The sequence below is a fragment of the Elaeis guineensis genome, chromosome 15, assembly GCF_000442705.2.
Source record: "Elaeis guineensis isolate ETL-2024a chromosome 15, EG11, whole genome shotgun sequence".
Taxonomy (NCBI): Eukaryota; Viridiplantae; Streptophyta; class Magnoliopsida; order Arecales; family Arecaceae; genus Elaeis; species Elaeis guineensis.
This window is the reverse complement of record NC_026007.2, coordinates 72172184-72196143: the sequence shown is the minus strand read 5'-3', so window position 1 is coordinate 72196143 and position 23960 is coordinate 72172184. Positions and strand designations below refer to the sequence as shown.

General features: G+C 41.7%; 2 protein-coding genes across 3 annotated transcripts; one reads left to right on the top strand and one right to left on the bottom strand.

The window, feature by feature from the left end:
• The first annotated feature begins 232 nt into the window (after nt 1–232).
• On the top strand, nt 233–2215 carry LOC105058666 (fasciclin-like arabinogalactan protein 21). The gene has a single exon (XM_010941663.4). It carries the CDS (start codon nt 884–886, stop codon nt 2054–2056), a length of 1173 nt encoding a protein of 390 aa, XP_010939965.1. The 5' UTR covers nt 233–883; the 3' UTR covers nt 2057–2215.
• Nucleotides 2216–10051: 7836 nt separating this feature from the next.
• Nucleotides 10052–23885, bottom strand: LOC105058664 (uncharacterized). 2 transcript variants are annotated; one of them, XM_010941662.4, is made up of 8 exons: nt 22085–23885; nt 17056–18021; nt 16662–16977; nt 15798–16077; nt 12837–12944; nt 12454–12732; nt 11171–11314; nt 10052–10638 (listed from the first exon to the last, which is right to left on the bottom strand). In XM_010941662.4, the coding sequence occupies exons 1-8, from the start codon at nt 23163–23165 to the stop codon at nt 10450–10452; spliced, it is 3363 nt and encodes a 1120-aa protein (XP_010939964.1). In that variant the 5' UTR covers nt 23166–23885; the 3' UTR covers nt 10052–10449. The 2 variants fall into 2 exon arrangements, with proteins under 2 accessions (XP_010939964.1, XP_010939963.1); XM_010941661.4 differs by having other exon boundaries at nt 16662–18021; nt 22085–23205; nt 23343–23884.
• Between the last annotated feature and the right edge of the window lie 75 nt (nt 23886–23960).

The following is a 23960-nucleotide window of genomic DNA, read 5'->3' as shown; positions in this document are numbered from 1 at the left end:
ATTTCAGTAGCAATTGATTGATGGACATTGGCAATGCTAGAGCCACCTTTTTTTTTTTTTTTTTGATAAAGATGCCAGAGCCACTTAACAAAGGATACTTTGCTTATAAACGTGCGTGCAGAACTATGGCAAGGAGTTTCAGGTGTATTGACTCTTTCTCATGGCCTCAATGGTTCCCATTTTTGTTATGGGGTTGAATAATCTATTTTTGGTGGGTCAGGCTATCACGGGTGGCTGTTGAAATGAATGTGCACCGGCACTGTAGCAGCGAGCGGGGGTCCTCTACGGTACACACAGCATGTGGTGCATTGTGCTAGCCGTCCATCGCGTGAGGGATGGCCAGCAAACGACGCGCGCCGTAAACGTGAATGATGCACCTCACGTTGCGGTGCATCCGTGCACCACAAAGGAGCCGGTTTCATAGCTGCACCTGCCGGTTGTGGAAGCCCTAATAAGCTCATCGCATTCATGGTCTCATGGAAAAAGACACACCATCCTCCGTTTGAAAATACAGTGGAACAATCTTGACCCCGGGGGACGCAATATGACCGAAATTTCCACCGCAATTTATTCGATGGGTTCCGTTTTGTTCTGCGAGCAAAGAACTTACAGCGGATGTGCAGCACTATTCCTCTCGGCATGCATTGCTGGTTCATGAGATGAAGACGCCTTTCAGGATGGAATCGCCCGCTCCACGAGACCTGGAGGCGGAGCCCCACAAGTCCTTCAGCCCAACCTCATAAACTCGAGGGCTCGATCGCCGTCTCTGGTCCTCCACAGCCCACCCGGTCCCCCCTCTTACTCTTTTCTCCCACCCTCGCCTGCATATAGATACCTTCACTCCACTGCTCGTCCAACATTCTCATTCTTTCTTGAAGAGGCCATGGCTTCCTCCTCGTCCTCCGTCATGGGCCTCCTCGCCCTCATCGCCGCCTCCCTCCTCTCGTCGACCGCTTCCGGATCGCCAGCTCCGCCTCCCCAAGAACCGCACCAGGCCTTCCTCCTGGCCCCGATCCTCTCCAACCTCGGCTTCCAGGAGCTCGCCATGGCCGTGCCCGCCATCTACTCGCCGGTCCTCTCCGCCTGGTCCGGCCCCCTCACCCTCTTTGCCCCATCCGACGACACCCTCCACTCCTGTCCCTCCTGCTCCCCCCTCCGCCTCCTCCGAGAGCACCTCGTCCCCGGCCTCTTCTCCCTCCCGTACCTCTCCACGCTCGCCTTCGGCACCAAGCTCGAGACCGCCAGCCCTGGCCGCTGCCTCACCGTCACCTCCTCAGCTGCCGCCGCTCTCCGCCCCCGATCCATAGCCAACTCCTCCGACGTCAAGATCTTCGTCGACGGCGTCGAGGTCACCCGCCCGGACCTCTTCAACGACGGCCGCTTCGTGATCCACGGCATCGGCGGCTTCGTCGCCCCGCTGTCCCCTCTTTCTTGCAGTCACGGGGACCCTCACCCCGCCATTGCCGCCGGTGCCTCCGATTGCCCTGGGTCGGCGATCGTGCAGCTGATGCTGCGCGACGCCGTCGCCCGCCTCCGAGACAGCGGGTTCAGCATACTCGCCCTGGCGATGCGAGTCAAGCACGCGGAGCTGTCGGGTCTCCAGAACATGACGGTGTTCGCCCTCGACGACCCCTCGATCTTCGCCGGCGGGCACGGGTACGTGACGGAGGTGCGGTTCCACGTCGTCCCCAACCGCCTTCTGACCCACGCCGACCTGCTGCGGCTCCCACCGGGGGCCATCCTGCCGACGCTGGTCCAAGGCCAGCACCTGGTGGTGACGCACGCCGCCGTCGTCGCCGTCGGCCCCGCGGCACTGGGCCCCGCCTCAGGCCTCCGGATCAACTACGTCCCGATCAAGGTTCCCGACGTGGTGACCAACGCCCGGATCGCGGTCCATAGCATCTTCCTGCCGTTCCCGCACCTCTATGTGCCGGTTCAGCCGTCTGCGGTAGCAGCAAAGGGCGGGATCTGTGGAGACAAGAAGGGGCCGTGCGGCGCTTCAGTCGAATGTGAGGTGGCTACCGAGGTCGTCGATTTCTTGGACGACGGCCCGTGATGTGTAAGATCTTCTCTTCGCTTCTCTGTTTTCTTTCTGTGACGTCTTCCTCGCACACGATGGGAATTGGGACGGCCGATTTCTTTTTGCCATTGCTGTTCCAAAACGAAAACAAAGGACTAGGTGAATGAATCAAGAACCGTGTCAGGGTTGCATGGAGCCCTCGGATTCTCTTTCTTTTTCGTCCTCTGTACCCCGGGTGGGGTTGGGTAGGCCTTTCTCGTTCTCTCTCGTTAATTTTTTATTAGTGTGATCATTTTCCGTTTCAGTTCATTGCTTGTTGATTTGGGCGGAAAATCGAGGGGAATTTAGATGCAGGTTTATAAATTATTACTAACCATGGTTTTAATTCATAAAGGAGGAGACACGTCCTATGAACCATGTTGTATCATTCACACGAATGAATGATTGATCTGCTTTTGCAACGCCAATATCATATTTTACACACATGATGTGAATTTTGAATACGGATAGATGGAAGGGGTTTATCATACTTTGAAAGATATGTAAAATATGGTCTGATCTAATGAATCGTTAAGGATCTCAAGGAGAGGGAGAAACTGTTGAATGATGTTGAGGGTTGCTCTTTAACCGAGGATCACTAGCCCTTCCACTTCTGGTCAGAGCAAAAACATGACACTATTCTCAATAATGGCCCTTGGTTTGTCATCGGCCAACTACTGGCCATGGAACCTTGGGTGTCTGACTTTGTTTTGCAGGTGAGTGTAATTAAAAGAATTGTGGTATGGATGAGGCTTCAGGGACTTCCAATTGAATACTGGAACACGAGAAGGATCTTAAGCATAGTAGAGGAGGCTGGAAAGTTGATCATGATGGATGATTTCACAGATCAACTTTAGAATCTTTGGTATGTCAGGATCAAGATGGAGATTAATTCGATGGAGCTACTGAAGTCGTGGGTGTCAATTAGGGGAAAGAATAGGATTTTTTGGTAACCCTTTGTCTACAAAAGCATACTGACAATTTACTACTAGTGTGGCTAGATCGGGCATTCTGACAATAGTTGTCATTTTCCACCGATTGATCTTTACTTGGAAGGAAGTGATTGCCCACTACAGTTGGAGAACTTCATGGAGGTGGAACAAGGTGATTAGAGCTAGGCGAAGGGCAACCTTCTACCCACGTTTATGAAGGTGTGGTTTAGAGATTGAGGTCGGTGGGGAGGAAGGCCAGGCCACCATGGCTTGTCCCCAGCTTGATCTATAGTTGGTCACATCAAAGTTGCAACAATCTAGGGCTAATAGGACAGAGTGAAGGGGAGGAAGGTGCTTGAGTTTCGGCTTGACTCGTCTGGTTCCAACTCATCTTCGAAACAACCAAGATTGTCAAGATCTCCACTTGATTCTGATAGGTGGTAGAAGCCAATTAAAGTTGCTTGCGAGCGATCACTAGACAAATGACATGGTCGGCATGACTTAAGTCTTCTGAAGATTGATGAGTTTGTGACTCGGATTGGGTCATAATTCGATGTTCTACTTGACTCGGGATAGATGGAAGTGATATGAGAGTGGGCCGTGAGGAGAAATTACTCCAATGAACTTGCCTATGCCTGAGGCAAGGCCCATTTTAGCCCACTTCAAATGGGCCAGGAGTTCGAGCTCTCCTATGGCCTGGACACCAAGTTAAATCGGCATGCCCCAATTTCATGTTTGATGTGTTGGTTCGGCTAGGCCCAGGCCCAAGCGATGCGGCCCCTATTCCCATGGAGGGCCTTGGCCCAGTGGCAAAGCCTCGAACACCAGGCAATGGCCCAAGTGCTTCTAGGCTATCGGGCCCATGCTCGAGCCCGATGCCTAAAATCGGGGCCAGATCGGAGGAGCACAGTGGAGCTATTGGTCAATTGGAGCTTCATTACACTTCCCTGGCACTATCACTGGTGATGGAGAGAGTTACAAAACTTGTCCAAAGTGTCATCGGCCCAAGGAAGGAATTGCCAATGACTGTCCTCCTTGGGATGGACCTAGCATTGACGGCCATGATGGTCGCTGCCATCCCTACCTCGCAATTTGAAGGGAGGTGGGTGTAAAAAGCTAGAAGGTGTTGGCAATGGGTTGCCTAGTCCCCCTCCCTTGCCAATGCTAGGGGGAGAGCGTCCACCAGCGGTGAATAGGCCACCCTTTGATACCCATTGCCCTTCCTCACCAAGGCACTATGAGTCGAGATCAGTTGATAGGCATGGAGATGTGGACTCAAATGGATCGGCCTGTCAATGTGGCGATGTGAACAAGGTAGTTGTGGGCCATATGAAGGCAGCTTTGAAGGAGAATGGTGGTGGTTCTTAGTATGACATGAATGTGGGGGGAGAGGCGAAGCAGGAAGATCGAGCGAGTTGTTTGGGGGAGTTGGCCCCTCTAATCCAAATTGACACTTACCAATAAAGATTTTGTTGTGGAACACCTATGGCTAGGAAGCCCTCCTTTACTTCTACATTTAAGAGATTAATGCAGCAGTACGACTCAGATCTATATGTGCTTTTGGAGACTTGATTATCAGGTATGAGTTTAGCTCATGTTCGACAACAATTTGCAGTCTCTTGGGGCTTCTATGTCATTGAGTCATATGGTCTTGCGGATAGTATTATTGTTGTATAGAGGAGCAGGATTTTCAATGTGGATATATTCCAGTAATGCAATTAGTGAGTTGTCATTGTCATTTTGAAAACAATGAAACTTCTTGATTTTTGTTTGGTATCTATACTAGTATTGAGTAAAAACAGTGGAGGGTAATGTGAGATGAGTTTTGTATATTGGCTGATCAAAATGTTCCTTTCTTAGTTGCTGGCGACTTCAACTATATTGATGGGTCCTAGGAGAAGGGGAGAATAGATCCTACTTTGATAGTATTGAGACTAGGAAGTTGAGAAAATTTATTACGAGGAATGGACTAGTTGATCTTAACTTCTTCAAGCCTATATTTATTTCTTGCAATGACTATTTGGATAGAGCCAGGATGTGGGAGTGGATTGATAAAGCTTTTGTCACGGCCAGTTAGATTCAGTAATTTTTCAGCCATCACATGCTTCACTTCCTAAGAATTGCATCTGATCACTATCTAGTTTTAATCACCATTGATACTGCTTTCTCTTATTGATGTCCTTTCTGATTCAAAAAATTTTGGCTATCTTATCTCCACTCTTAAGACATTGTGCATAATGTTTGGAGGTTGTTATTGCGAGGTGAAGAAATGTATCCGGTCACTAACAAGATTGAGCTATTATTGAGGAATCAAGTTGAGATTGGTGACATCTTCAGGAGATTGGAGAATGCTAAGACCTCTATCCCTGAGCTTCAATTGAGGAAGGATAGAGAGGGCAGGCTCACTAATAATAACTTAGCCAAGCTCTGGGGTAAGCTCTCGATGCACCACTATCTATTATAGTAGCGGGAGGTGTTGTGGCGACAAAAGTTAAAGATCCAATGGGTTAGAGAGGGTGATAGAAATATCAAATTCTTTCGTTAGTCAACCATAATCAGGATAGGAAGATCAAATTCTTTCATCAGTCAACCATTATCAAGAGGCCTAGGAATTGAATTTGGACTTTGAGGGTTGCTGAGGGACACTGGATTGATAGCAAAGAGGATGTCAAACAAGGGACTCTGACCTTCTTCAATCTTTAGGTTAGGTTAGGGGGCTACGGTCCTTTCATGTCCCATCTGCCAGTCATATCTTGGCTCAAGAGAATGTCTCATTGATTGGAGTGGTATCTACTGATGAGATTGTGGGGGGGGGATGATTTGATCCATGGTAGAGAACAAAATATCTGCTTCGGATGGCTTCTCTACACTCTTTTTAAGATAGCATTGGACCATAGTCTGGGATGAGGTGGTGAAGGTACTTAGCAATTCTTTATTATAAGATCGATGCCAATGTCTTGAAAGAAGACCTTCATCGCTCTATTTTTGAATAGGTGGAATGCTTCAAAGTCGAGTTATTACAGACCAGTCAGTTTGTGCATTATTTTATATAAGGTTTGTGCTAAGATCTTGGTGGATAGAATGAAGCATGTTCTTTCTCATCTGATTAGCTTGAAGTAAGAAGCTTTTTTTGGTGGCCATAATATCTCTAACAATATAATAATGCTTAGAAGTTTATACATGACCTGTAGAGAACTCTGATCTGTCGATGTCTCATAGCCATCAAACTTGACATAAAGAGAGCTTATGACCGCATGATCTAGGAGTTCCTTTAGCATGCCCTAGAGAGCTTTGAGTTTTATTGTTGATGGATTAGTTGGATTATGGGCTATATCTGTGCCCCATCTTTTGCTATTCAGATCAATAATGCTCCGATGGATTTCATCTAGTATATAGTTAGTCTTTGTCAAGGTTTGTCCCCTATCCCTCTATCTATTCATTTGTGTTGATGCTCTCTCCCATATTTTGTGAGCAGTGACATTAGGATAGGCCTTAGACCTCTATGTGCCAGCTCCAAAAATCTCAACTAATTTCATCTTGCTCTTTGTAGATTATTGTCTTTTGGTGGGCTAGATGTCTATCTAGAATGCTGTTATCTTTAGAAGAATCTTAGAGGAGTATCATATAGCCTCAGGGCAAAATGTAAACCTTCTCAAGTCAATGGTATAGTTCAATCGAACACCAAGGTTCAGCATAGGTAGGAGATTTGAGAGCGATCGAGCATTATGGAGTAGAGTAGGTTTGGTGCTATTTGGGTGTTCCCATCATGGGGCAGAGATTTCGAAGGATAAGTACTTTGAAGTGGAGTCATTGATTCGGACCAGTAGGCAAAATCGTTATTTATAGTGGGCATAATTACATTGGTGAGACCAGTCCTCAACTCTATACATATATATCTGCCATCCAACATTATCCCATTGAGAATCTCTCTAGTGAGGTCGAGCAGCTTTTCAGAAGCTTCCTATGGGGCTTGCACCAAGAAGGAGATGGGGTGCATCTTATAGCATGGATGCAGTTGGTCGATTGATCAATGAGGGGGCTTGATATACGATCATTGCTGGTTAGGCACGATGCCCTGATTGCCTAATATGCGGTGAGATTTTTTCCCTAGCTTGATAGTCTTTGGAGCTTAGTGATGAAGGCCAAGTGTGACTCTTGGACCTCTAGTGTTGATATTCATACTAGTTGGAGTAGTTTCTTCATATGGAAAGAGATCTGCTTCCGCACTCTAGATATGATGGCTTGCATTAGGTGGTTGGTGGGAGATTGGCAGACTATGGACCTTATTCAAAACCTGTTGATTGCTGATCTCTCATTGAGTTAGTGGCAGCCTTTGTCAATATAGAGATTTGAGAGTCGATGTAGTTTTCTCACCTGTTCCAACTAAAGGGAGGGTTGAAATGTTGAGTTGGTGACCCGTCTCTTTGGAGACCAGCTGATAGAGAGGGTGTTGACCCATATGATTCCTATCCATGGGGGCTGTGATACGAGGGTTTGAAGATCATCTTGCATTTTGAGGGTGGCAGTCGGAGAGCTTTATGACCTGTATAGGGGGAGCTAGCTAGGAGACAAGATGGAGCTTGGATTTGGAGACCCGAGGGACACTCGAGAGTTAGCCTGTTTGTTTGGAAGATGCATGGAGCCACCTCTAGCAAATTGGTGTTGAGAGCTCGAGAGATAGACCTCCTGTCTTTCTTTCCTTGTTGTGGGTTAGATGATGAGATGGTGGAGCATATCCTGTTTCATTGTCTGAGAGCTGTGTGGGTCTGGCTATTGACTAGATCTCCTAGTTGTTGGTTAGGCTGCAAATTGATCGGGTTGACCTATGATCCAACACAACTCGATCCACTTAGATCCGATCCGCTTCATTTTAAAGGATTAATGGGGCTGGGTTAGTTCTGAAATTGGATCCATTCAATTTTCTAGGTCAGGTTTGGATTTATTGAATTCGAACCCAATCCGATCCAATCTGCTTAGTTTTATGGGTTTGAGTTAGATCTCATTCTTAATAACCCAACCCAATCTGATCCGAACCGAATTTAATATCAGATCCAACATGTAAACCATAGAGCAAATAGAGTAAAATTAGAATTCTACATGCTCTTATTAGCATTATTATTTGTTATATAGTTTTTCTCAATTTGACTGTGAGATTTGAGAAATTATATTTATACTTAGATTGTTGGTCTTTGTCAATTGATAGTATATATTGTGTTTGTATTATACATGCTATCAAGGCGAAGGTCATTAATTAATTTGTTTATTATGATTTGTTTGCATGGATTACGAACAAACACTATCAAAATTAGAAATAACATTTTAGTTGTCAAGAAAAGATAGGGAAATATTGTAGAGAACGGAATATGATCTTCAAGTTGGTTTCTGTATTCATTTTTCTCCTTTGGATTGTAGCTATATTATAGTTGATTTTTTATGGCAATGCATCAAAGTTATTATAACATTTGATGGATCGATTCATTTGCAAAATTTTGTGCTAAAACTTTCTTAAATAATGATTGAGCTCTTGTGGTTATAAATTATGAATTACTTATAAATTAATAGTCAAGGTAAAGTAATATTTATTTTTTTTGTCGTAACTTCTCGTACGTTGGTTTATCATACCAGTCAGGCCCGACTCAAATTTGGGCTCAAATTGGATCCAAATTTTTTGGATTGAGATTAGGGTGGAACTGGATCGGGTTGGGTCAGGCCATATCCCTACCCGAGCCCAGCCTAAAATAATTTTTTGGACTTTGGGTTGGGCTTAGGTTTAATTTTTTTGAAAAAAAAAAATCGGTCCAAGCCCAAGCTCGAGCCCGATTGGGCCAGCTCGAGCTGGATTAGACCAATCCTTCGCCTCCTCTCCTCTCACTCCCCCTCTCCCTCTAGGGACCCCTCCATCAACCTCCCCTAAGCCCTTCGCTATGCCCCACCTCCTTTCTAGCTGCATGTCCCCCTCCCCACCCCTGACACACCTGTCATGATCGAGTCAATTAAATACTAGCTCCCCATCTTCGGATGATCTGTCGATACCCCGACCTTCACTAACCTCCACTCTAAGCTCGTCGCTTGCACCATCCCTAACTCCATCCACAATCATAGGGCCCTCTACCTTCTTAAGTCCCTCTCCAATGATTGCTGCTGCATTGACCTCCTCCTCCATGCCCCTTTTGTCGGCAGCCTCCCCGCTCTCCCTCTCAACCCGTGAAAGGTTGGTAGATCCACAGGGGTCATCTGATCCATGAGTTCCTATATCCTGATCTTCTCCTCCAATATCACCGTTGCCTTCAGCGATGATTGCTGAGATCCGACATAGATCAGTTAGCGATTGGAGGAGTTGAATCCTAAGGCCATCGATAAAATGACGGCGATGGCCATCAGGTCAGTGAAGCTATTGTCTCCCACCACTTAGGCAAAGATCTGGGGCACATGATTCCCTCTTCCTATTTCAGTCAGACTGGGTGGAGGAGACGATGGCACTATGGCATCTAAGGGATGGGAGAGGAAGAGGAGAATCAAGTGGACCAAGGAACGGACTTGTAATCGGGCTTGGGCTCAAGCCCAAGCTGATCCAATGATATACCCAACCCAGCCCAAAAGGAGAATGGACTATAGATTCAAGCCCAAAACCGGCCTGATTTTATTCGGACCTAGCTCATCCCATGTCGAGCCAGCTCGAAGCCCATTGGACGGCCAAGCTCATTTCCAGCTTTAGTTGAGACTAAATTATATATGGATCCGATAAAAGATCAAAATAATTCAATAGAATAAAATTTGACCATAAATCCGACCTGATCTAATCTTCTATTAGATTGGATCTGAATCCAATATTAAGATTGAATCAAAAAACTGAATTGGATCAAAATCACTTATAATCCAATCTAACCCAACCCATTTGCAGTTAAAAATGTATAAAACTCGCGCTCATCCTATGACTGTTGCAGTTAAAAATGTCGCACAGAAGCAAATAATAGCATGGATGATGGTACACTTGACTCTTAATTCTTTTCCATGCCAACGTTCGAAAAACAACCGTTAACAAGACCTCGAAAGAAACATAGGTCAGAACCGGGGCACAACCAACACTGAAAGGCCTCAAATAATAATCACATCATATACAACAGTACAGTCCTTTTCCAGGCGAAGACACAAATCAGTGCATGCCCAATTACGTTCTGGGTTACAACAAACAAAAGTTAGACTACAACACAGCTCCGCAGAACCAACAGGGCTGCCGGCGCCCACTATCAATGTGATCAAACAACCTTAGAAGCAGCAAATCCATGAGAAGATAAGACCCTCAGCTTTTCTTGAGGCAGCTGATGCTTCTCCGATATGCCTATCCAGTCACGGTAGAATCCTATAGGTCTGCAATCCTAATGTCATAATTTAGCATGTGCTGATGAGGCAGACAAAAACATTCTCCAGCAGTATAATGCATTCACAAGTGAAGACAGTTCACGATGATATTGGTTCATAAGGAAAAGAGAGCCATGGATGCTTCAGTGCTTCAGATGCCGATGGACGCTTCTTTGGGTTTATTTCAAGAAGATTAGCAACAAAATCAATGAAACCTTGATCACCCATACGCAGCCGATGCCGCAAGGATGTCTTTTTTGGAATCAAATACTCTAGCCTATTGGTTTCCTGAAAAGAAGTCCAAACAACTCTATTGTTAGATAATATCAAGAAACAGGAAAAGAATTTTATTCATGAAGTGAGATTCCTGATGTGACTGATATGCATATTTTGACAATAGTGGTAGCCATCAAAGCTTTTACAAAATGATGGCCACTTCTGAGACAACACATAGATGGACAACAATTCACTCCACAAGATGCAAATAGCTTCATCAACGACACTAGTCTATTTTTAGAGAAACTATACAAGTATACAACAATTTTTAGAGCCCCTAGATATACCATGTGATGTCAAAACAATTCGGAAATGATATGAAAATTGTTGGAAGAGATGCTCCTGGCATTTTGTCTTTGGAAACTGTATATACAACAAAGCAATAGGCTATTTTGAAGCTTAATAATAACTTATTCAGGCATTAAAACCGTTACTTTTAATGCACTCTTGTTGCAGCTAATCAGATGACACACATGAAGAAAATAATTTGCAACAGTCCATTCTTAGTAAATAAAGAGATCACCTATTAAGAAAGAATTCAAACCTGATTCTTTTCATATAACATGTGGTTTTTTGTGAAATATTTGTATGTATCTCGCCCCTTTGTAAGCATGTCCTGGTCGATGGGGCTTATGATTCCCATCACACGTGCAAGTAATGTTGCTGGAGAATCATTTTGGAAGAGTACCTATCAAAAAAGGAATAATTAATTTCTTTTACCCGCAGTTACAACTAATATATAAACAGGTCTGCTAAGAGACCAAACATAAATATGTCTGATATAATCAAGATTTTTTAAAATAATTCTTTGGGTTAAAATTTAGATCATCTTCTTTACTATCTAGGTCATCATGTGGCTAGATTTTCTATTCCACTCTCTAAGAGCAATTCAAAGCAGGATTTCTATGGAAGGAATAATTTTGAAAAAGATGAACAAGAGCATTCAAGAGGTAGCTGGATTGAGAAAAAGAGAGCTTTAAATGAGGTCACATCATAAAGACCTTCCTTTTTGGACCTCCTCTTTAAAAAGCAAACTGTCAAAGTCCATACAAAACATCAGTAAAAGAGACCACTTTTTCCTGACAAAATGCCTTGATTTTGCTGTCAAGAGCTTCATACAGTATGTGATGAAAACCATGATATAGTAGTAGTTCATGGTAAGCCAGGTGTAGATTCCCAGCATCAACCACAGGGTTAATTGTTTCAGGAGACAGATTTGCAGCAAAATTCAGCTAAGTGAATAAGGACAGCAAGCAGAGATAAATAACATAAGGTTGCTAAAATTTCATACATGCTAAAAAGTTCATTTTCTTCCTCAAAAGTGTGCTACAACAGGGTAAGTCAAGATGTGTGACCTTTTACTCAAAGCCAAGTGGGCTACAACAGGGTAAGTCAAGAAGTTTAACTTTTTACTCAAAGCTAAGATCTTCTTAATGCCCTAAGAAAGGTTAAATGCGAAAGGCAACATTCACATAGTGCCTCAAAGTAAGATCTTAAATCCCATGGGATTGGGCTGTCCCGATTTTTCTATGAAACGAAAGTTCTACCCCATCCCAACACTTGGGACAAGGGATGTCTCAAGATGTGCCATTCAAGATGCTTGAGAGATGGTCATATCCCGACACATGGGATGGTACCCGTCTCGGTGTCCCGCAAGATGTCCTGCCGGGCTTGAATACTTGCCTCAAACTATGAAAAAGTAATGGGACAGAATATGAAAATGGCACATTTAAAGTTTACACATATTTTTTGACCTACACAGTACACAATCAAATAGAATGTTTGAAATATATACAAAACTGAAAGTAAACAAATCTAGAAACTTACATTTCCTGTGCAAAGTTCAGCCAGAATGCATCCAAGTGACCATACATCTATCTTTTTATCATAAGGGAGGCCCAGAATAACCTCAGGTGCACGATAGGATCGTGACTGCACATAAGAACATAAATGATCCGTTTCGAAGCAACTACTACCAAGGTCAATAACCTTAACTTCACACCTACTGTAGCTTTTCACCAATATATTCTCAGGCTTCAAGTCACAATGAATAAGACCAAGACCATGCAAAAACTGAAGTGCCTCCAGGCATTGGATAGTTATTGACTGTGTGCATAAAAAAATTTAAAAGAGTATTAGTACATATTACAAGAAATAAAAATGTAAATAATGAATTTCAAGGTTTAAGCAATAAACTTGTGGCATACAACCTGCAATCTTGGCATTGTAAAATAAACCTCCCCTCCAGATTCTCTGTTAAACTTGTGGAATTCATACAAGTTTGCCTTGAGAAGTTCACAAACTATCAGTAAGTGTTCCTGCAAAAATCAAGAGAATAAGCAAAACAACCATAGCCAAGGAAGACAAAACAAATAGCACACTGAATTTCGATAACTTGAATCAAAGTATTGACCATTCTACTTGAGATACTTCAAAGGCAACAACAAATTCATAAGCATATTTTAATGGAGAAGTGGAGACAGAGGCTAACACTGTCCATTTAAATGAACTTCAAAATTCAGATTAGATGTAAACTAGAGAGAGAGATTGAGGCTCCTATAAAGAGTCATATTTAGATTGCAAAGACATTTCCAACTTTAAGCATGCACAACCTTGACAATGAGAATGAGCTATGGGATCTTAAAATAATCAAACACGTTACCAATCAAACTTATTCCAAGCTGCATAATATGCAAAAAGGAAGCACAATGTTAAACCGACGTCAATATGCACGAAAAGAGTTAACAAAGGAGTAGCAAAAGTATGCCATTTCACAGCTTAAAGTCACCTGCTCATTCATAGAATCAGCAAATCAAATGTTAGTAAAGTGAAATACCAATGCAGATCAGCAAGACAGAAGATCAAATTTCACAGGCAGAAATGAAAAGGAATTCCAATGAATCATAAGTAATGCAATTGTGTTGAACATGTCAATCATAATATCTAGAAGCCTAGGTCAGCCGGATCGGTAACAAAGCTCATACAAGCCACGATTGGTTAGGTATGGTACCAGAACATACCATACCAAGCTGGGGCATACCGATCCATAGGGAGGAGAGGGACAAGGAGAGGGGGGGCGAGAGAGAGACAGAGAGAGAAGAGGGAGGAAGAGAGGGAGAGGGGAGAGAGAGAGAGAGAGAGAGAGAGGAGGGGGAACACTTATTGGCTGATGACATTGTCATGTCGAGAGGGGGGGGGGAGCGACCATTTGGCGGAGGGAGAGGGCAGAGGGAGGGCTTTTATAATCGAGCCATATCACCAAACTGTCCCGACTTGATATCAGTTTGGTTCTATACAGGCCAAAGCACCCTGTTCAACTCGGTTCGATAGTTGTTGTTTAACAATCATGCACACCGAGACAAATATACTTTTTTCAACCTAATTCAAAACTCTGGAATGTTCTAATAAGTCAAAGGAGAAGTTTACATGCTTAAAACATGTTTATTTACCACTTTCAAACAACTTTTGATAAACTAAATTGGTCTATAAAGTATCTCATCCACATGTTTTACCAGTTTGTTACATAGACATGGCATGACATGGTACATCGTATTATGATGCTTGAACCAATATTTCCACAATCCACATATTCTAAACCTTGGCACGGTGGCATGTATGATTGAGGCTTTGAAAATGTCCTAATGTACATATCATGCTAGCAAGCTGAAATTACTTTGGTAGATAATTGTGTTAAGGAAACCAATACAATTTTCTTAAACTCATAAAGCATTTGCTTTGCAAATGAGTGCCAAATAGTGCTCCGTGCTATTTTTGGTTGAGTTATTTACAAGGTATGCCATTTCGGTGTTAGAAACCATACTGGTACCATCCCATTACAGTATTGATATGCCTAGTGTGGAGATTGGTTCGGCATAGTGAGCATGATAAGCCCCCCATACCACATATCATTTTATCCCAATACAATCGGTACGCACTAGTAACGACCGGTATGGCAAATCTTGGTTGTTTATCTGGAAGCTATGAGTCTCTAGTTGGTGTTTTTATACTTTTATATATGTTTTTGCTGTCTATGAGCTATGATGATAAATTATGTCAAGTACACAGCAACGAACATAACAAAAAAAATGGAAAGAAAAAAAATGGATTTAAGGTCCAAATGCATTTATGTGAAAGATCAAGTTTCAAGACATGATGATGAGAAGTAGGATGAATAATGTAAAATTGCTGACAGTGCAATGAAAGCTGACAAGCAAGGAAAAATGATTATTCACTCACTATACGAACAATTAATAGCTAAAGTTAAATTAAAGATGCAGGTCACTTAAGATGCATGCAGCAAGGACACTTTGATAACTCTAAACACATGCATTGAACTATGAAATCGACTATATCTTGCAGAATAATACATATGGTAAGCATATGCTTGGTATCTCCCTATATTGTAGTGTACCGATTGATTGACTAAAACACATAGTGATACATATAAAGAAATTATATCTATATCTTTCTACCAGCTTTTTCATTCATTTACCAGCAGATCATACCACTAAAGATATTAATAATGTAAGACAGGCCTATAGACGACCTCAATAAAAGTTGACCAGACAGGCTTCCATCCAAATGGGTTCTAACTTTACAAAGCAAAGCATGACCATCAAATTCTCATAACTTTCATGACCAGATAAGATGTTGTTAACCCTCGATGGGTTGGTGCAGCATTAACAACCATGGAAACTTCTGGCAAGAGATGGGCTTCCCATGTAACAAAAGAACAAAAGTCTACAACAAGATAGAAGGGAGACTGTGATGTTTCATCTTAAGATAATTAAGACAATGTCCTAGAAGACACAGGCATGGCCAGAGTCCATTATATAAAATAAACAAGATGAGTCAGAATGACGTCAATATCCAAGTAATACAACCTACATTTGACAAAATGTGAAACAAATGAAGTTCTTCAAATTAACAAAAGAACACCCTACAAATCAATCCCTACAAAATGCCTCTTTTCAGAATTTTGTGGAGCATAACTAAGTATTGCATAATAATGACAAATTAACAAACAGATGGAACTTATTTTAATTGGATAAATGAGACTCATTATGTTACAAATATTGAGTAAGAAACTGATTGAGATCTAACATGCAACTTGAACTGGAACCACATTTACATGTATCAGAACATTAAAAAAAAAAAAAAAGAATACTCACCCGGTAATAGAAATAATCATACAAGCGCAAGATGTGATACTTGTCAGCAGGATCATTCTTGTTAACAAATTTCAGAAGCTTAATTTCATCAAGGCTCTGATCAAAAAAATCTTTGTTATTCTTTATAATTTTCACGCATACATCCATGCCTGTGTGCAAGTCATGTGCCTGAATAGCTTTGCTGAATGCTGCTGATCCTAGGTATTCAGTAACATGATAACGTCCAGCAATAACTGAATTTAGAACAACATGGAAATTTTTATCTTCTTCGAAGCCAGTTCTGGTAAATTGTAGTCAAGCAGGAGCAAAAACAGGGTTAGACCAAAAGTAAAAAAAAGAATATTCAGAAAAGCAAATAAGAACAAGCTATTTTCTGAAAACAAAAGAGAGAAAAAGAAAAAATAAATGGGTTGTCCTCTGAACAAATTCCAGAGAGCATTAGCATCACAGGCCTGTTTAGATGGATAACCAGCTTGTGATATCTTGGGAAGGTGTGAAGAGAGGGCAGGAGGATGATTTTCTTTTTCTTTTTCCCCTTTGTTTGGGGCTTAGGATGGGGGTTCGCAGAAGCCATTGATCTGGCAATCCCAAGAATTATGGGATACCAAAATCACCTTTTAGATGGACTCCAGTATCCCCAAAAAAATCAGGATTGGGGGAGCAATGACCTATTCCTCCTGCAGCTCTCTTCTTTCGTTATCTCCACTTTGTAACTCCTACTTAAAATGCAATGCATCTCATAGGGGATGGTCAGACAACCAAAACTGGCCCTAAAGTAAACTGGCATACATGAAAACAGCAAATATAATCTTTAATCAAGTCAGAATATGGCATGGTCTAAGCAGAATATGAGGTTAAACATGCCTGTTTTTTCTATGCACAATCTTAAGATTGAAGGTTTCAAATTCCTCCTCCTGAGCTCTTATCTGTCTTACTTGCTCCTGCAATGCAGCAGCTTCTTCATCCTCGAGTGTTGTCCCAGGGTCTTCTTCTCTTGCATCATTTGCTTTGTACTCTGTTCCTTCATTAATATCCTCTCTTTCAGCATAAGCATAATTCGAGGTTGATGATGCCGTTGAATTTCTTGATGATCTAGCAGGATCAGAAGTTTTCCCATTTCTATGGCTCCTTACAGGAGAAGAATTGCTGCTTCTTCGCCTCCATGTGGCAAGCATATCCTCTGTAACCATGCCATTTGCACACTCATCAGCATCATCATCAACAACAGTATTACCCCTGCTTGACCATAAAGACTTACCAGAATCAGCCTCCAACACATCTCTGGTTCTCGTAGGGGGTGGAAAAGAAAATCCACCATCCATATAACTCACATCTGGTGGGCAACTACCCTTTCCCAAAGCCAAAATAAAGTTATCTGGATCCTGTTTATTTCCCCTTACTTTATCCTTCTTAGAACTATTCAAATAGCTCTTGTCTGTATCATATTGAGAGAGCCGTTTGCCACTTATACCACCATCATGATCATGAATGTATTCAATGTCCCCCTCACTACTCCCTCCGACCATGCTTTCACGGACTTCACTGCCAATTTCAGCAGCATCGCTATTTATGCCCATGCCAATTGACCTAACCGAACCATGCGGATCACCTTCAATGGAAGGATCATTAGGATGACCTCGTTCGGACTCATTAAGGACTTTCCCATTTTCTAATCTAACAAGTTCATTACCCTGGGTGACAAAGCCCTGCCAAACAGGTTCTGCACGCATGAAATTTAGCTCTTCAACATCCATCAGTTGCCCATCATACTGAGCTATCAAATCATTTTCATCTCTTCTCTCATACATTTCAGACATTCTCAGCCCCATTGGCCTATCTGAACCAGCAACTTGTTCAATGTTTGTTGAATGTAAATACTGCTCACCTGATAAGTATGAATCCTCTTCAGCAAAAGAATGCTCATCATCTTCATCCTTTCTTGGAATCCGCTCCTGCTGATCAGGAACACTCCCATGACCTGTTCCCTTTTCATTGTCACTTGGATAATCAATCTCATGTGCTAGAAACCAGGTTTCATCTTCAATTGGCTGTCGCATGTACCCAACATCATCATCATCATCATATTCATCAGAATCCCAGTACTCATTTGGGTAATCAATTGAGTCGTCACCAACGGTAGCAAAACCAGATACCAAGTCAGAAGTATCCTCAGCAATTCCTTGACTTACTGATAACCAGCTGTTTCCAACTGTTCGTTTCCCACCTGTTGTCACACTATGATTTTGTGAGCTTGAAGCAAAAAGATAATATAAATAAAAAATAAATGCATAAACTGATGATATGCCATAAAAGAAATGTGACAGCAGACATGGAACCGTTCATTCTCTAACTAAAGATCAACAAGGAAAAGCTTGAAAATATTCTTGACAGAGTGCAGAATGGGCATAAATTCTAGTAGAACACACAATGATATGGGCTCAATCATTATGTTAAATGGAATAATTAATCATAAGCAGAGGAGACATAAAGAAGCAAATACTACTCGAATTCTCGAGAAAACAACACCAAGAGAAGGTTAAAAGGCAGGATAACCTACCAAGATTTGGAGTCAAAAACAAGAAGGGGAAAGAAGAAGAGAGGAGTGGGGCTTCCTTTTTTTGGATGGGGGAGGCAGAGGTTACTTTGTCTATTTGTGATCACATTTAGCCTTTAAGAGTGGGACTGCTCAAAAGTAAATAAGAAAAAACATTGACTAAAAATCCCGATGCTATGGCTAACTCATAAACTCAAAGAACAAAACTAAAGGGTTTTCTTTTCTGGCATAAATCCATCCAGATCACAAGAGAAATCATTAGGCCAATTCTTAATGATTCAATGGACAATTGAACCACTAAAATTCATGACACCTCTTAAAAGTTCTATCCCAAGTCAAATGACTTACATAACTCAAAAGATTGAACCTGTATTCCAAAAATGATATAAGAACATGTAAGAACATGCTGCATGGATATCCAGAATAGCTTTCTAAATGGCCAGTTGCGCTAATAAAAATAGATGTGCATACATGACTAGTGGTCTTTCCGTGATCAAAATGATCAAGAAAAAAATAATATCATCTTTACTGAATCATGTACATTATTGAACAATGTAAACATCTGCTCTCTACCTCAGGCCAACACTTCATCTATGCTGGATACTTATCCAACCCAATTTGCTAATCCTCTACTTTAAAGGGTTCTTTACCTCACCTTGAAAGAAAACCATTCTTAAAATTTTCACGATAAAAACAACTTCAATCAGTTTCACCACTTTTGAATAATCATTATCTTCTAACTAACAATCTTGATTTTCATATAATGATAAACTCTTCTAGATGGAACAAATCTATCTTCACCTCAACAACAACTTTCTCTTGCATAGATTTGCACAGGCCCCTTTAAGGAGGTCCCAACTATTGCTCTATGGTTACTCTCAACCCTAACTCTTGCACCAAAAGAGCATGAAACAGCACTTTAATGAAAAAGAAAAGGAGTACAACACTTCTCTCTATACCATAAAGATAAGGAGGGAGGATACAGGTCCTAATGTTGTTTAAAAATATAGAAAGATGGGGATCATAGAATTCTTGAAATGAGAGACACTACTGCATCAAAACCCATATCTCAATCCACTTAATTTTAAATGACTTACTGTCTCTCTTTCCTGTCAAGCACATATGCCCTTGATCTGTGCCTTACTTGGTGATTAGAGAATATGAATTGTTAACTATTAGCACATCCATCTGGTTTGATTGCCTGGCCATATGCCTATTTGGATGCATCAGAGGTTCAAGGAAATATGGGATCAGCAAAGGCTTCAACACCTATTGGATGCATTGTAGGTCCCAAAACTAATAGATGATTTGACCATGCAATGATTTATCATCATCCTTTTTGAAGAATAAACTAGAAAAAAAAAAACAACAGACAATTCCTCTTCCTTTATTTTGTTCCTAATTTCCAGGAAAAAAAAGAAGGGAAGAATGCTTCTTTATGACTTGGTATTATATTTCTGTTAGAAAATAATATAAAGAAGAGACATCTATATTATTAATTAAAGACAACATGAACCAATAGTGACACAGTAAGCCAAATGCACCTCAAGAAGCCATATGAGAACTCAGATGATTCATGACGGAAGTTCTGTCACATTCATAGGGCCTAAAATTTAAATGGGAACTCTGAATCAAATGCCATACCATCCCTTGCTATTTTTTGGATCGTGGTAATAATGCTGACTCCCTGATGTGGATCTATGACTCACCAGCTCTTTTAGAATATTCTCTAATCTGATAAATTGGTCATTTAATTTGATCAGGTGATCAACTGCTACCCTAAGAGGAAAATTGCACTCATATGATACTTAAAAATTTACAAATCAAATAACCTGGCTTTCCAAGAACACTCCTGTGATGATTATAACGCAGCTTGGTTCTTCATGGAAAGACTGAGGACTGAATATCTATTTCATAGAGATGCAACAATACAATAGTGAAATCCAAGAAACACAAGAAAAGTGACTGCTCATGAATCTGCAGTGATGCATGTAAGAAACAACAATCATGCAACCTACTTATCTACGAAAAATATACAAAAGAGAAACATCATAAATTTTCAGAGATCCTAAGCATGAAGAACTAAAGATAAAGAAGAAGGGGATGGGAAGAGAAGAAGACCTCTAAGGGTGAGAAAAGGCATCAAAATTCCTTCTACAGTTATAGCACTTTTGGTGAGATTAGCTATATCCAGAGTATATGATGAGGACATTCAGCAGTTCAACTATCTAGTGACATCTGATTGCACTTGGGAGATACAATTCTTCCAAGGAGAAAAACTCTTACTTTTGAGATGTATAGCAATCAAGGATGTGTTTTATTTTGTAGAATGCATTAACATATGATTTACCTACTTCATGATTATCGACTTAAAAATGCCCATTTAAATTTTCAACTAGCCACCAGATTACCTAGAGTGCACTAGTCCTTTCAATGCACAGGTCCACATTGACCCTCGCCCCATCTTCATAAACCCTGCAATGTAGGTGACTGGCTGGTCAAACTAAAGAAATTACTTGATATTGGATTTTAAGTGCATCAGACTCCTAGTAGGAACTTCAGAAGCTTTTAGCTATGAGTTCAAAGGCTCACTTTCCTTGTTTATTGCGAAATCAAAACCTAGATCTAGCATTGTCTTTGATTTCTTCAGAAGCGAGCATAGGAAGAGGGAACATAGTGATAAAGATTCTGATACTATATCAAAGATGAAACTCTAAGGTATCTGTCATAGGTACTAGTCTCATTTCTATTTGAAACTACTACTAGATTCTTAATCCCTGGTCTAACTTTTAAGCTATAAGTACTGTAAATCAAATGAACACTGAAAAATACTTCTGCTTAGGTCAACAATTTAATTATGACCCAGAAATTTAACCATCATGAGATCATTCCTTGATTCGCTAAACTGATCCTAAACCTCCAGTATGCTCTTGTTTCCAAAATCTTAACCCAAAACAACCTTTTTATCATTATATTCCAATATTTAGTAGGATACATCCAACATCAGTCATTAGCAAGTAATTTTAATCCAATATTATAAACAGGTACTTGATGAAATGCTTGGCAATGTAACAATCGATCTGTGTGGGTTCTTGTATGACACGGCTAGTGTTTGATATGCTAGGAATAGGAGAAAAGCATCAAATAAGAAGTGCCAAATTTCTAGGGAAAGATGAACTTGGGGAACTTTCTATATAGATTTTTGAAGCATGGAATGCTTTTTGGCTAGGAATGAATTATTGAAAGGGTAGATGATCAGGTCTTCCGATGCAAAGCTAAGGGGAACTACAAATGTGTGATGGAGCTGAACCCAGGATTCTCCTCATTATGCTTCTCAAGTTGGATAAAAGGTCCTGAAATGCATGACATAATCCCATCCAACAAATCATGTGCCAGTGAGAAATTAGTTATGGTCCTGAAAAGCAATGACATATTCATGCATGATGCATTCATTGCTGAAATAATGTCCCACCTATAGTTTGAGAATACAAAAAGGCATAGGTATAAGGCAGTACAAAAAGGAATAGGCAGAAGGCAATATAATAAAATAAAATTAGATTTACTGTCACACAAGAAGAAAAGAATAACAGAGAAAAGAAGTAAGAGTCGTGAGAATCAAGAGGATGGTCAATATACCCTTTTGAGTGCCACAAGAACATCATAACATATATGTCATGTTTTATATATAATGAATCTTAACTATAGTTACTGAATGGCTTAACTACTACTTTACCTGACGGGTTGACATCTTGCCCAATAGGGACATCAAAAAAAGACCCGATCATAAAGGTGTTGTCCGGACCTGAGAGCTTCATTCCAGATGCCTGATGGTCAACCTTTTCCTCCAGATGAAGATTTAATAACTTGTCTTCGGACTTAAGCCTTACGGGAGGCAGCCTTGGTAGCTCTTCCCTGTGGTTTTCACCAATATGAGCCAAATCAAAACTCTTGGTATTCTTTTGCTCTATACTTTCTTGAGACTTCCCTGAGAAGCATGGCCTCCCCACATTATCTATCTGTTCCTTTGTGACTTCTCCATTATCACTGCTTTCCACTTTCTCGTTCAGCTCTTTTCTATCATTATCATGACCTGAAGCACCATCATAACTAGATGAGGCATTGTCCATGGGAAATGGAAAAACTGTCTTCATAGAGCAGTCCTTTGATGGCTCCTCACTTTTCAACCACAGGCTATCTAGCAAATGGTCTTTGGAGTAAGTATTGTCAGCCTTAGAAACACTCATTTGATTGACTTCAGGCTTCACTTCAATGACAGTTTTACTTCTACCCCTGATAGAAGAAATTCTTTGCTCTGCCAATGCATCAGCATCGGTTTCAAGAGCAGAGTCCCTCTTTTCTAATGCCAACAAACCATGGCGATGCTTAGGTTCCTCGGATATCAAGAGCTCTGCGAAGTTGCTGGCAGTAGCATCACTTACCCTTGAAATGGAATTGGCAGCACTATTAGCAGAACCAAAATTCCAAGGGTGTAGATCAGTCATGCCACTCTCTCGGCCCTGATTAGCACTCAAACCTTTCTTGCTTTCGGACCCATTACCAATGCCACCTACTTCAATCTCCTTGACAATAAACTCCTTGGACATCTCTCCGCTCCGGATGCCTGTACCTTGCTGTCTCGCTTTATTACCTCCTCCACTATCTTCCCTCACTTCTTCTTTCTCATCAGAAAGGTGTCTCTGAAGAGACCCATTCAAGTCCGGCTGGCTATTAAGCTCCCCTCGCAGAGCAGCCTCAGCTTTCATAAACCGGTTCTTCCTCAAGAACTCCAACACCACATCCACCGAGTCCGCCATCTCCCAAAGAATCCACCCAAATGTCAGTAGGCCGAATCACCTGCAAATCAAGCAAACAACGATCCGTTTCTTGCTCTCCAATTCTTTCTTCTCAAATCAACTTAAAACCTAAAGAAAAAAGGCAAAAGAATCCATAATCGAGGGGAAAAAGCCTAATCCGAGCATCCAAAACCTGACCTTCTCCGGAAAGAAACCCTAGAACCGGCGATTCTCGAACCCGAGTGCCGCAAATTGAGCGCCCATTCCCCTCGAGATCGGTGCTTCAAGCGCGTCTTAGAAACCGGTCCGAAACCCTAGCTAAGGGGATCGAAATCGTGGAAGAAACCGAAGGAAAAGACAGGGCTCTGAACGGAGAGATTGAGGAGGAGATTGAAGGCTTACGGATCGAGGGAGCCGGGTTTCCCTCGGGGCGGAGATTCAGCGAGGCTCGGCGACCTTCGAGGACGGCTGCGGAAATGATCGCGCGGCCGTGGGCGGCGCAGTTCAGCGCCATTACCAGCGGAGCAGCAGCAGCAGCAGGAGGAGGAGGAGGAGGAGTAGGGGTAGGCGAGGGGCGAGAAGGCGAGAGCAGGACGTCATTGTTTTTCCCGTTGGGATTTAGGAATTAGGACTCGCGCTTTCTGGAACCAAGCATCGACCAAAATATTAGCGTTCAAGAAAGCGCCCAAGTTATTCAATTGCCAGATATCAAATTAAGCATGCAAATAGGTTTGATTTGGGGATTTCTTCGGACTGTTTGACGGTTCGATAGGATCAGGATCCGGCATTTAAATCCAACAAAAGTGAGGTTTTTAT

What these genes read in the sequence shown, in the direction of transcription:
- LOC105058664 (XM_010941661.4), bottom strand. Translation starts at nt 23,165, where the DNA reads ATGGCGGACTCGGTGGATGTGGTGTTGGAGTTCTTGAGGAAGAACCGG. An exon ending in ATGATTATTTCTATTACCGG is followed by an intron (nt 12,945 to 15,797) that starts GTGAGTATTCTT and finishes TGATTTTTGCAG; the next exon opens with GAACACTTACTGATAGTTTG. An exon ending in CTGAACTTTGCACAGGAAAT is followed by an intron (nt 11,315 to 12,453) that starts GTAAGTTTCTAG and finishes CTTTTTTGATAG; the next exon opens with GTACTCTTCCAAAATGATTC.
- LOC105058666 (XM_010941663.4), top strand. Translation starts at nt 884, where the DNA reads ATGGCTTCCTCCTCGTCCTCCGTCATGGGCCTCCTCGCCCTCATCGCC.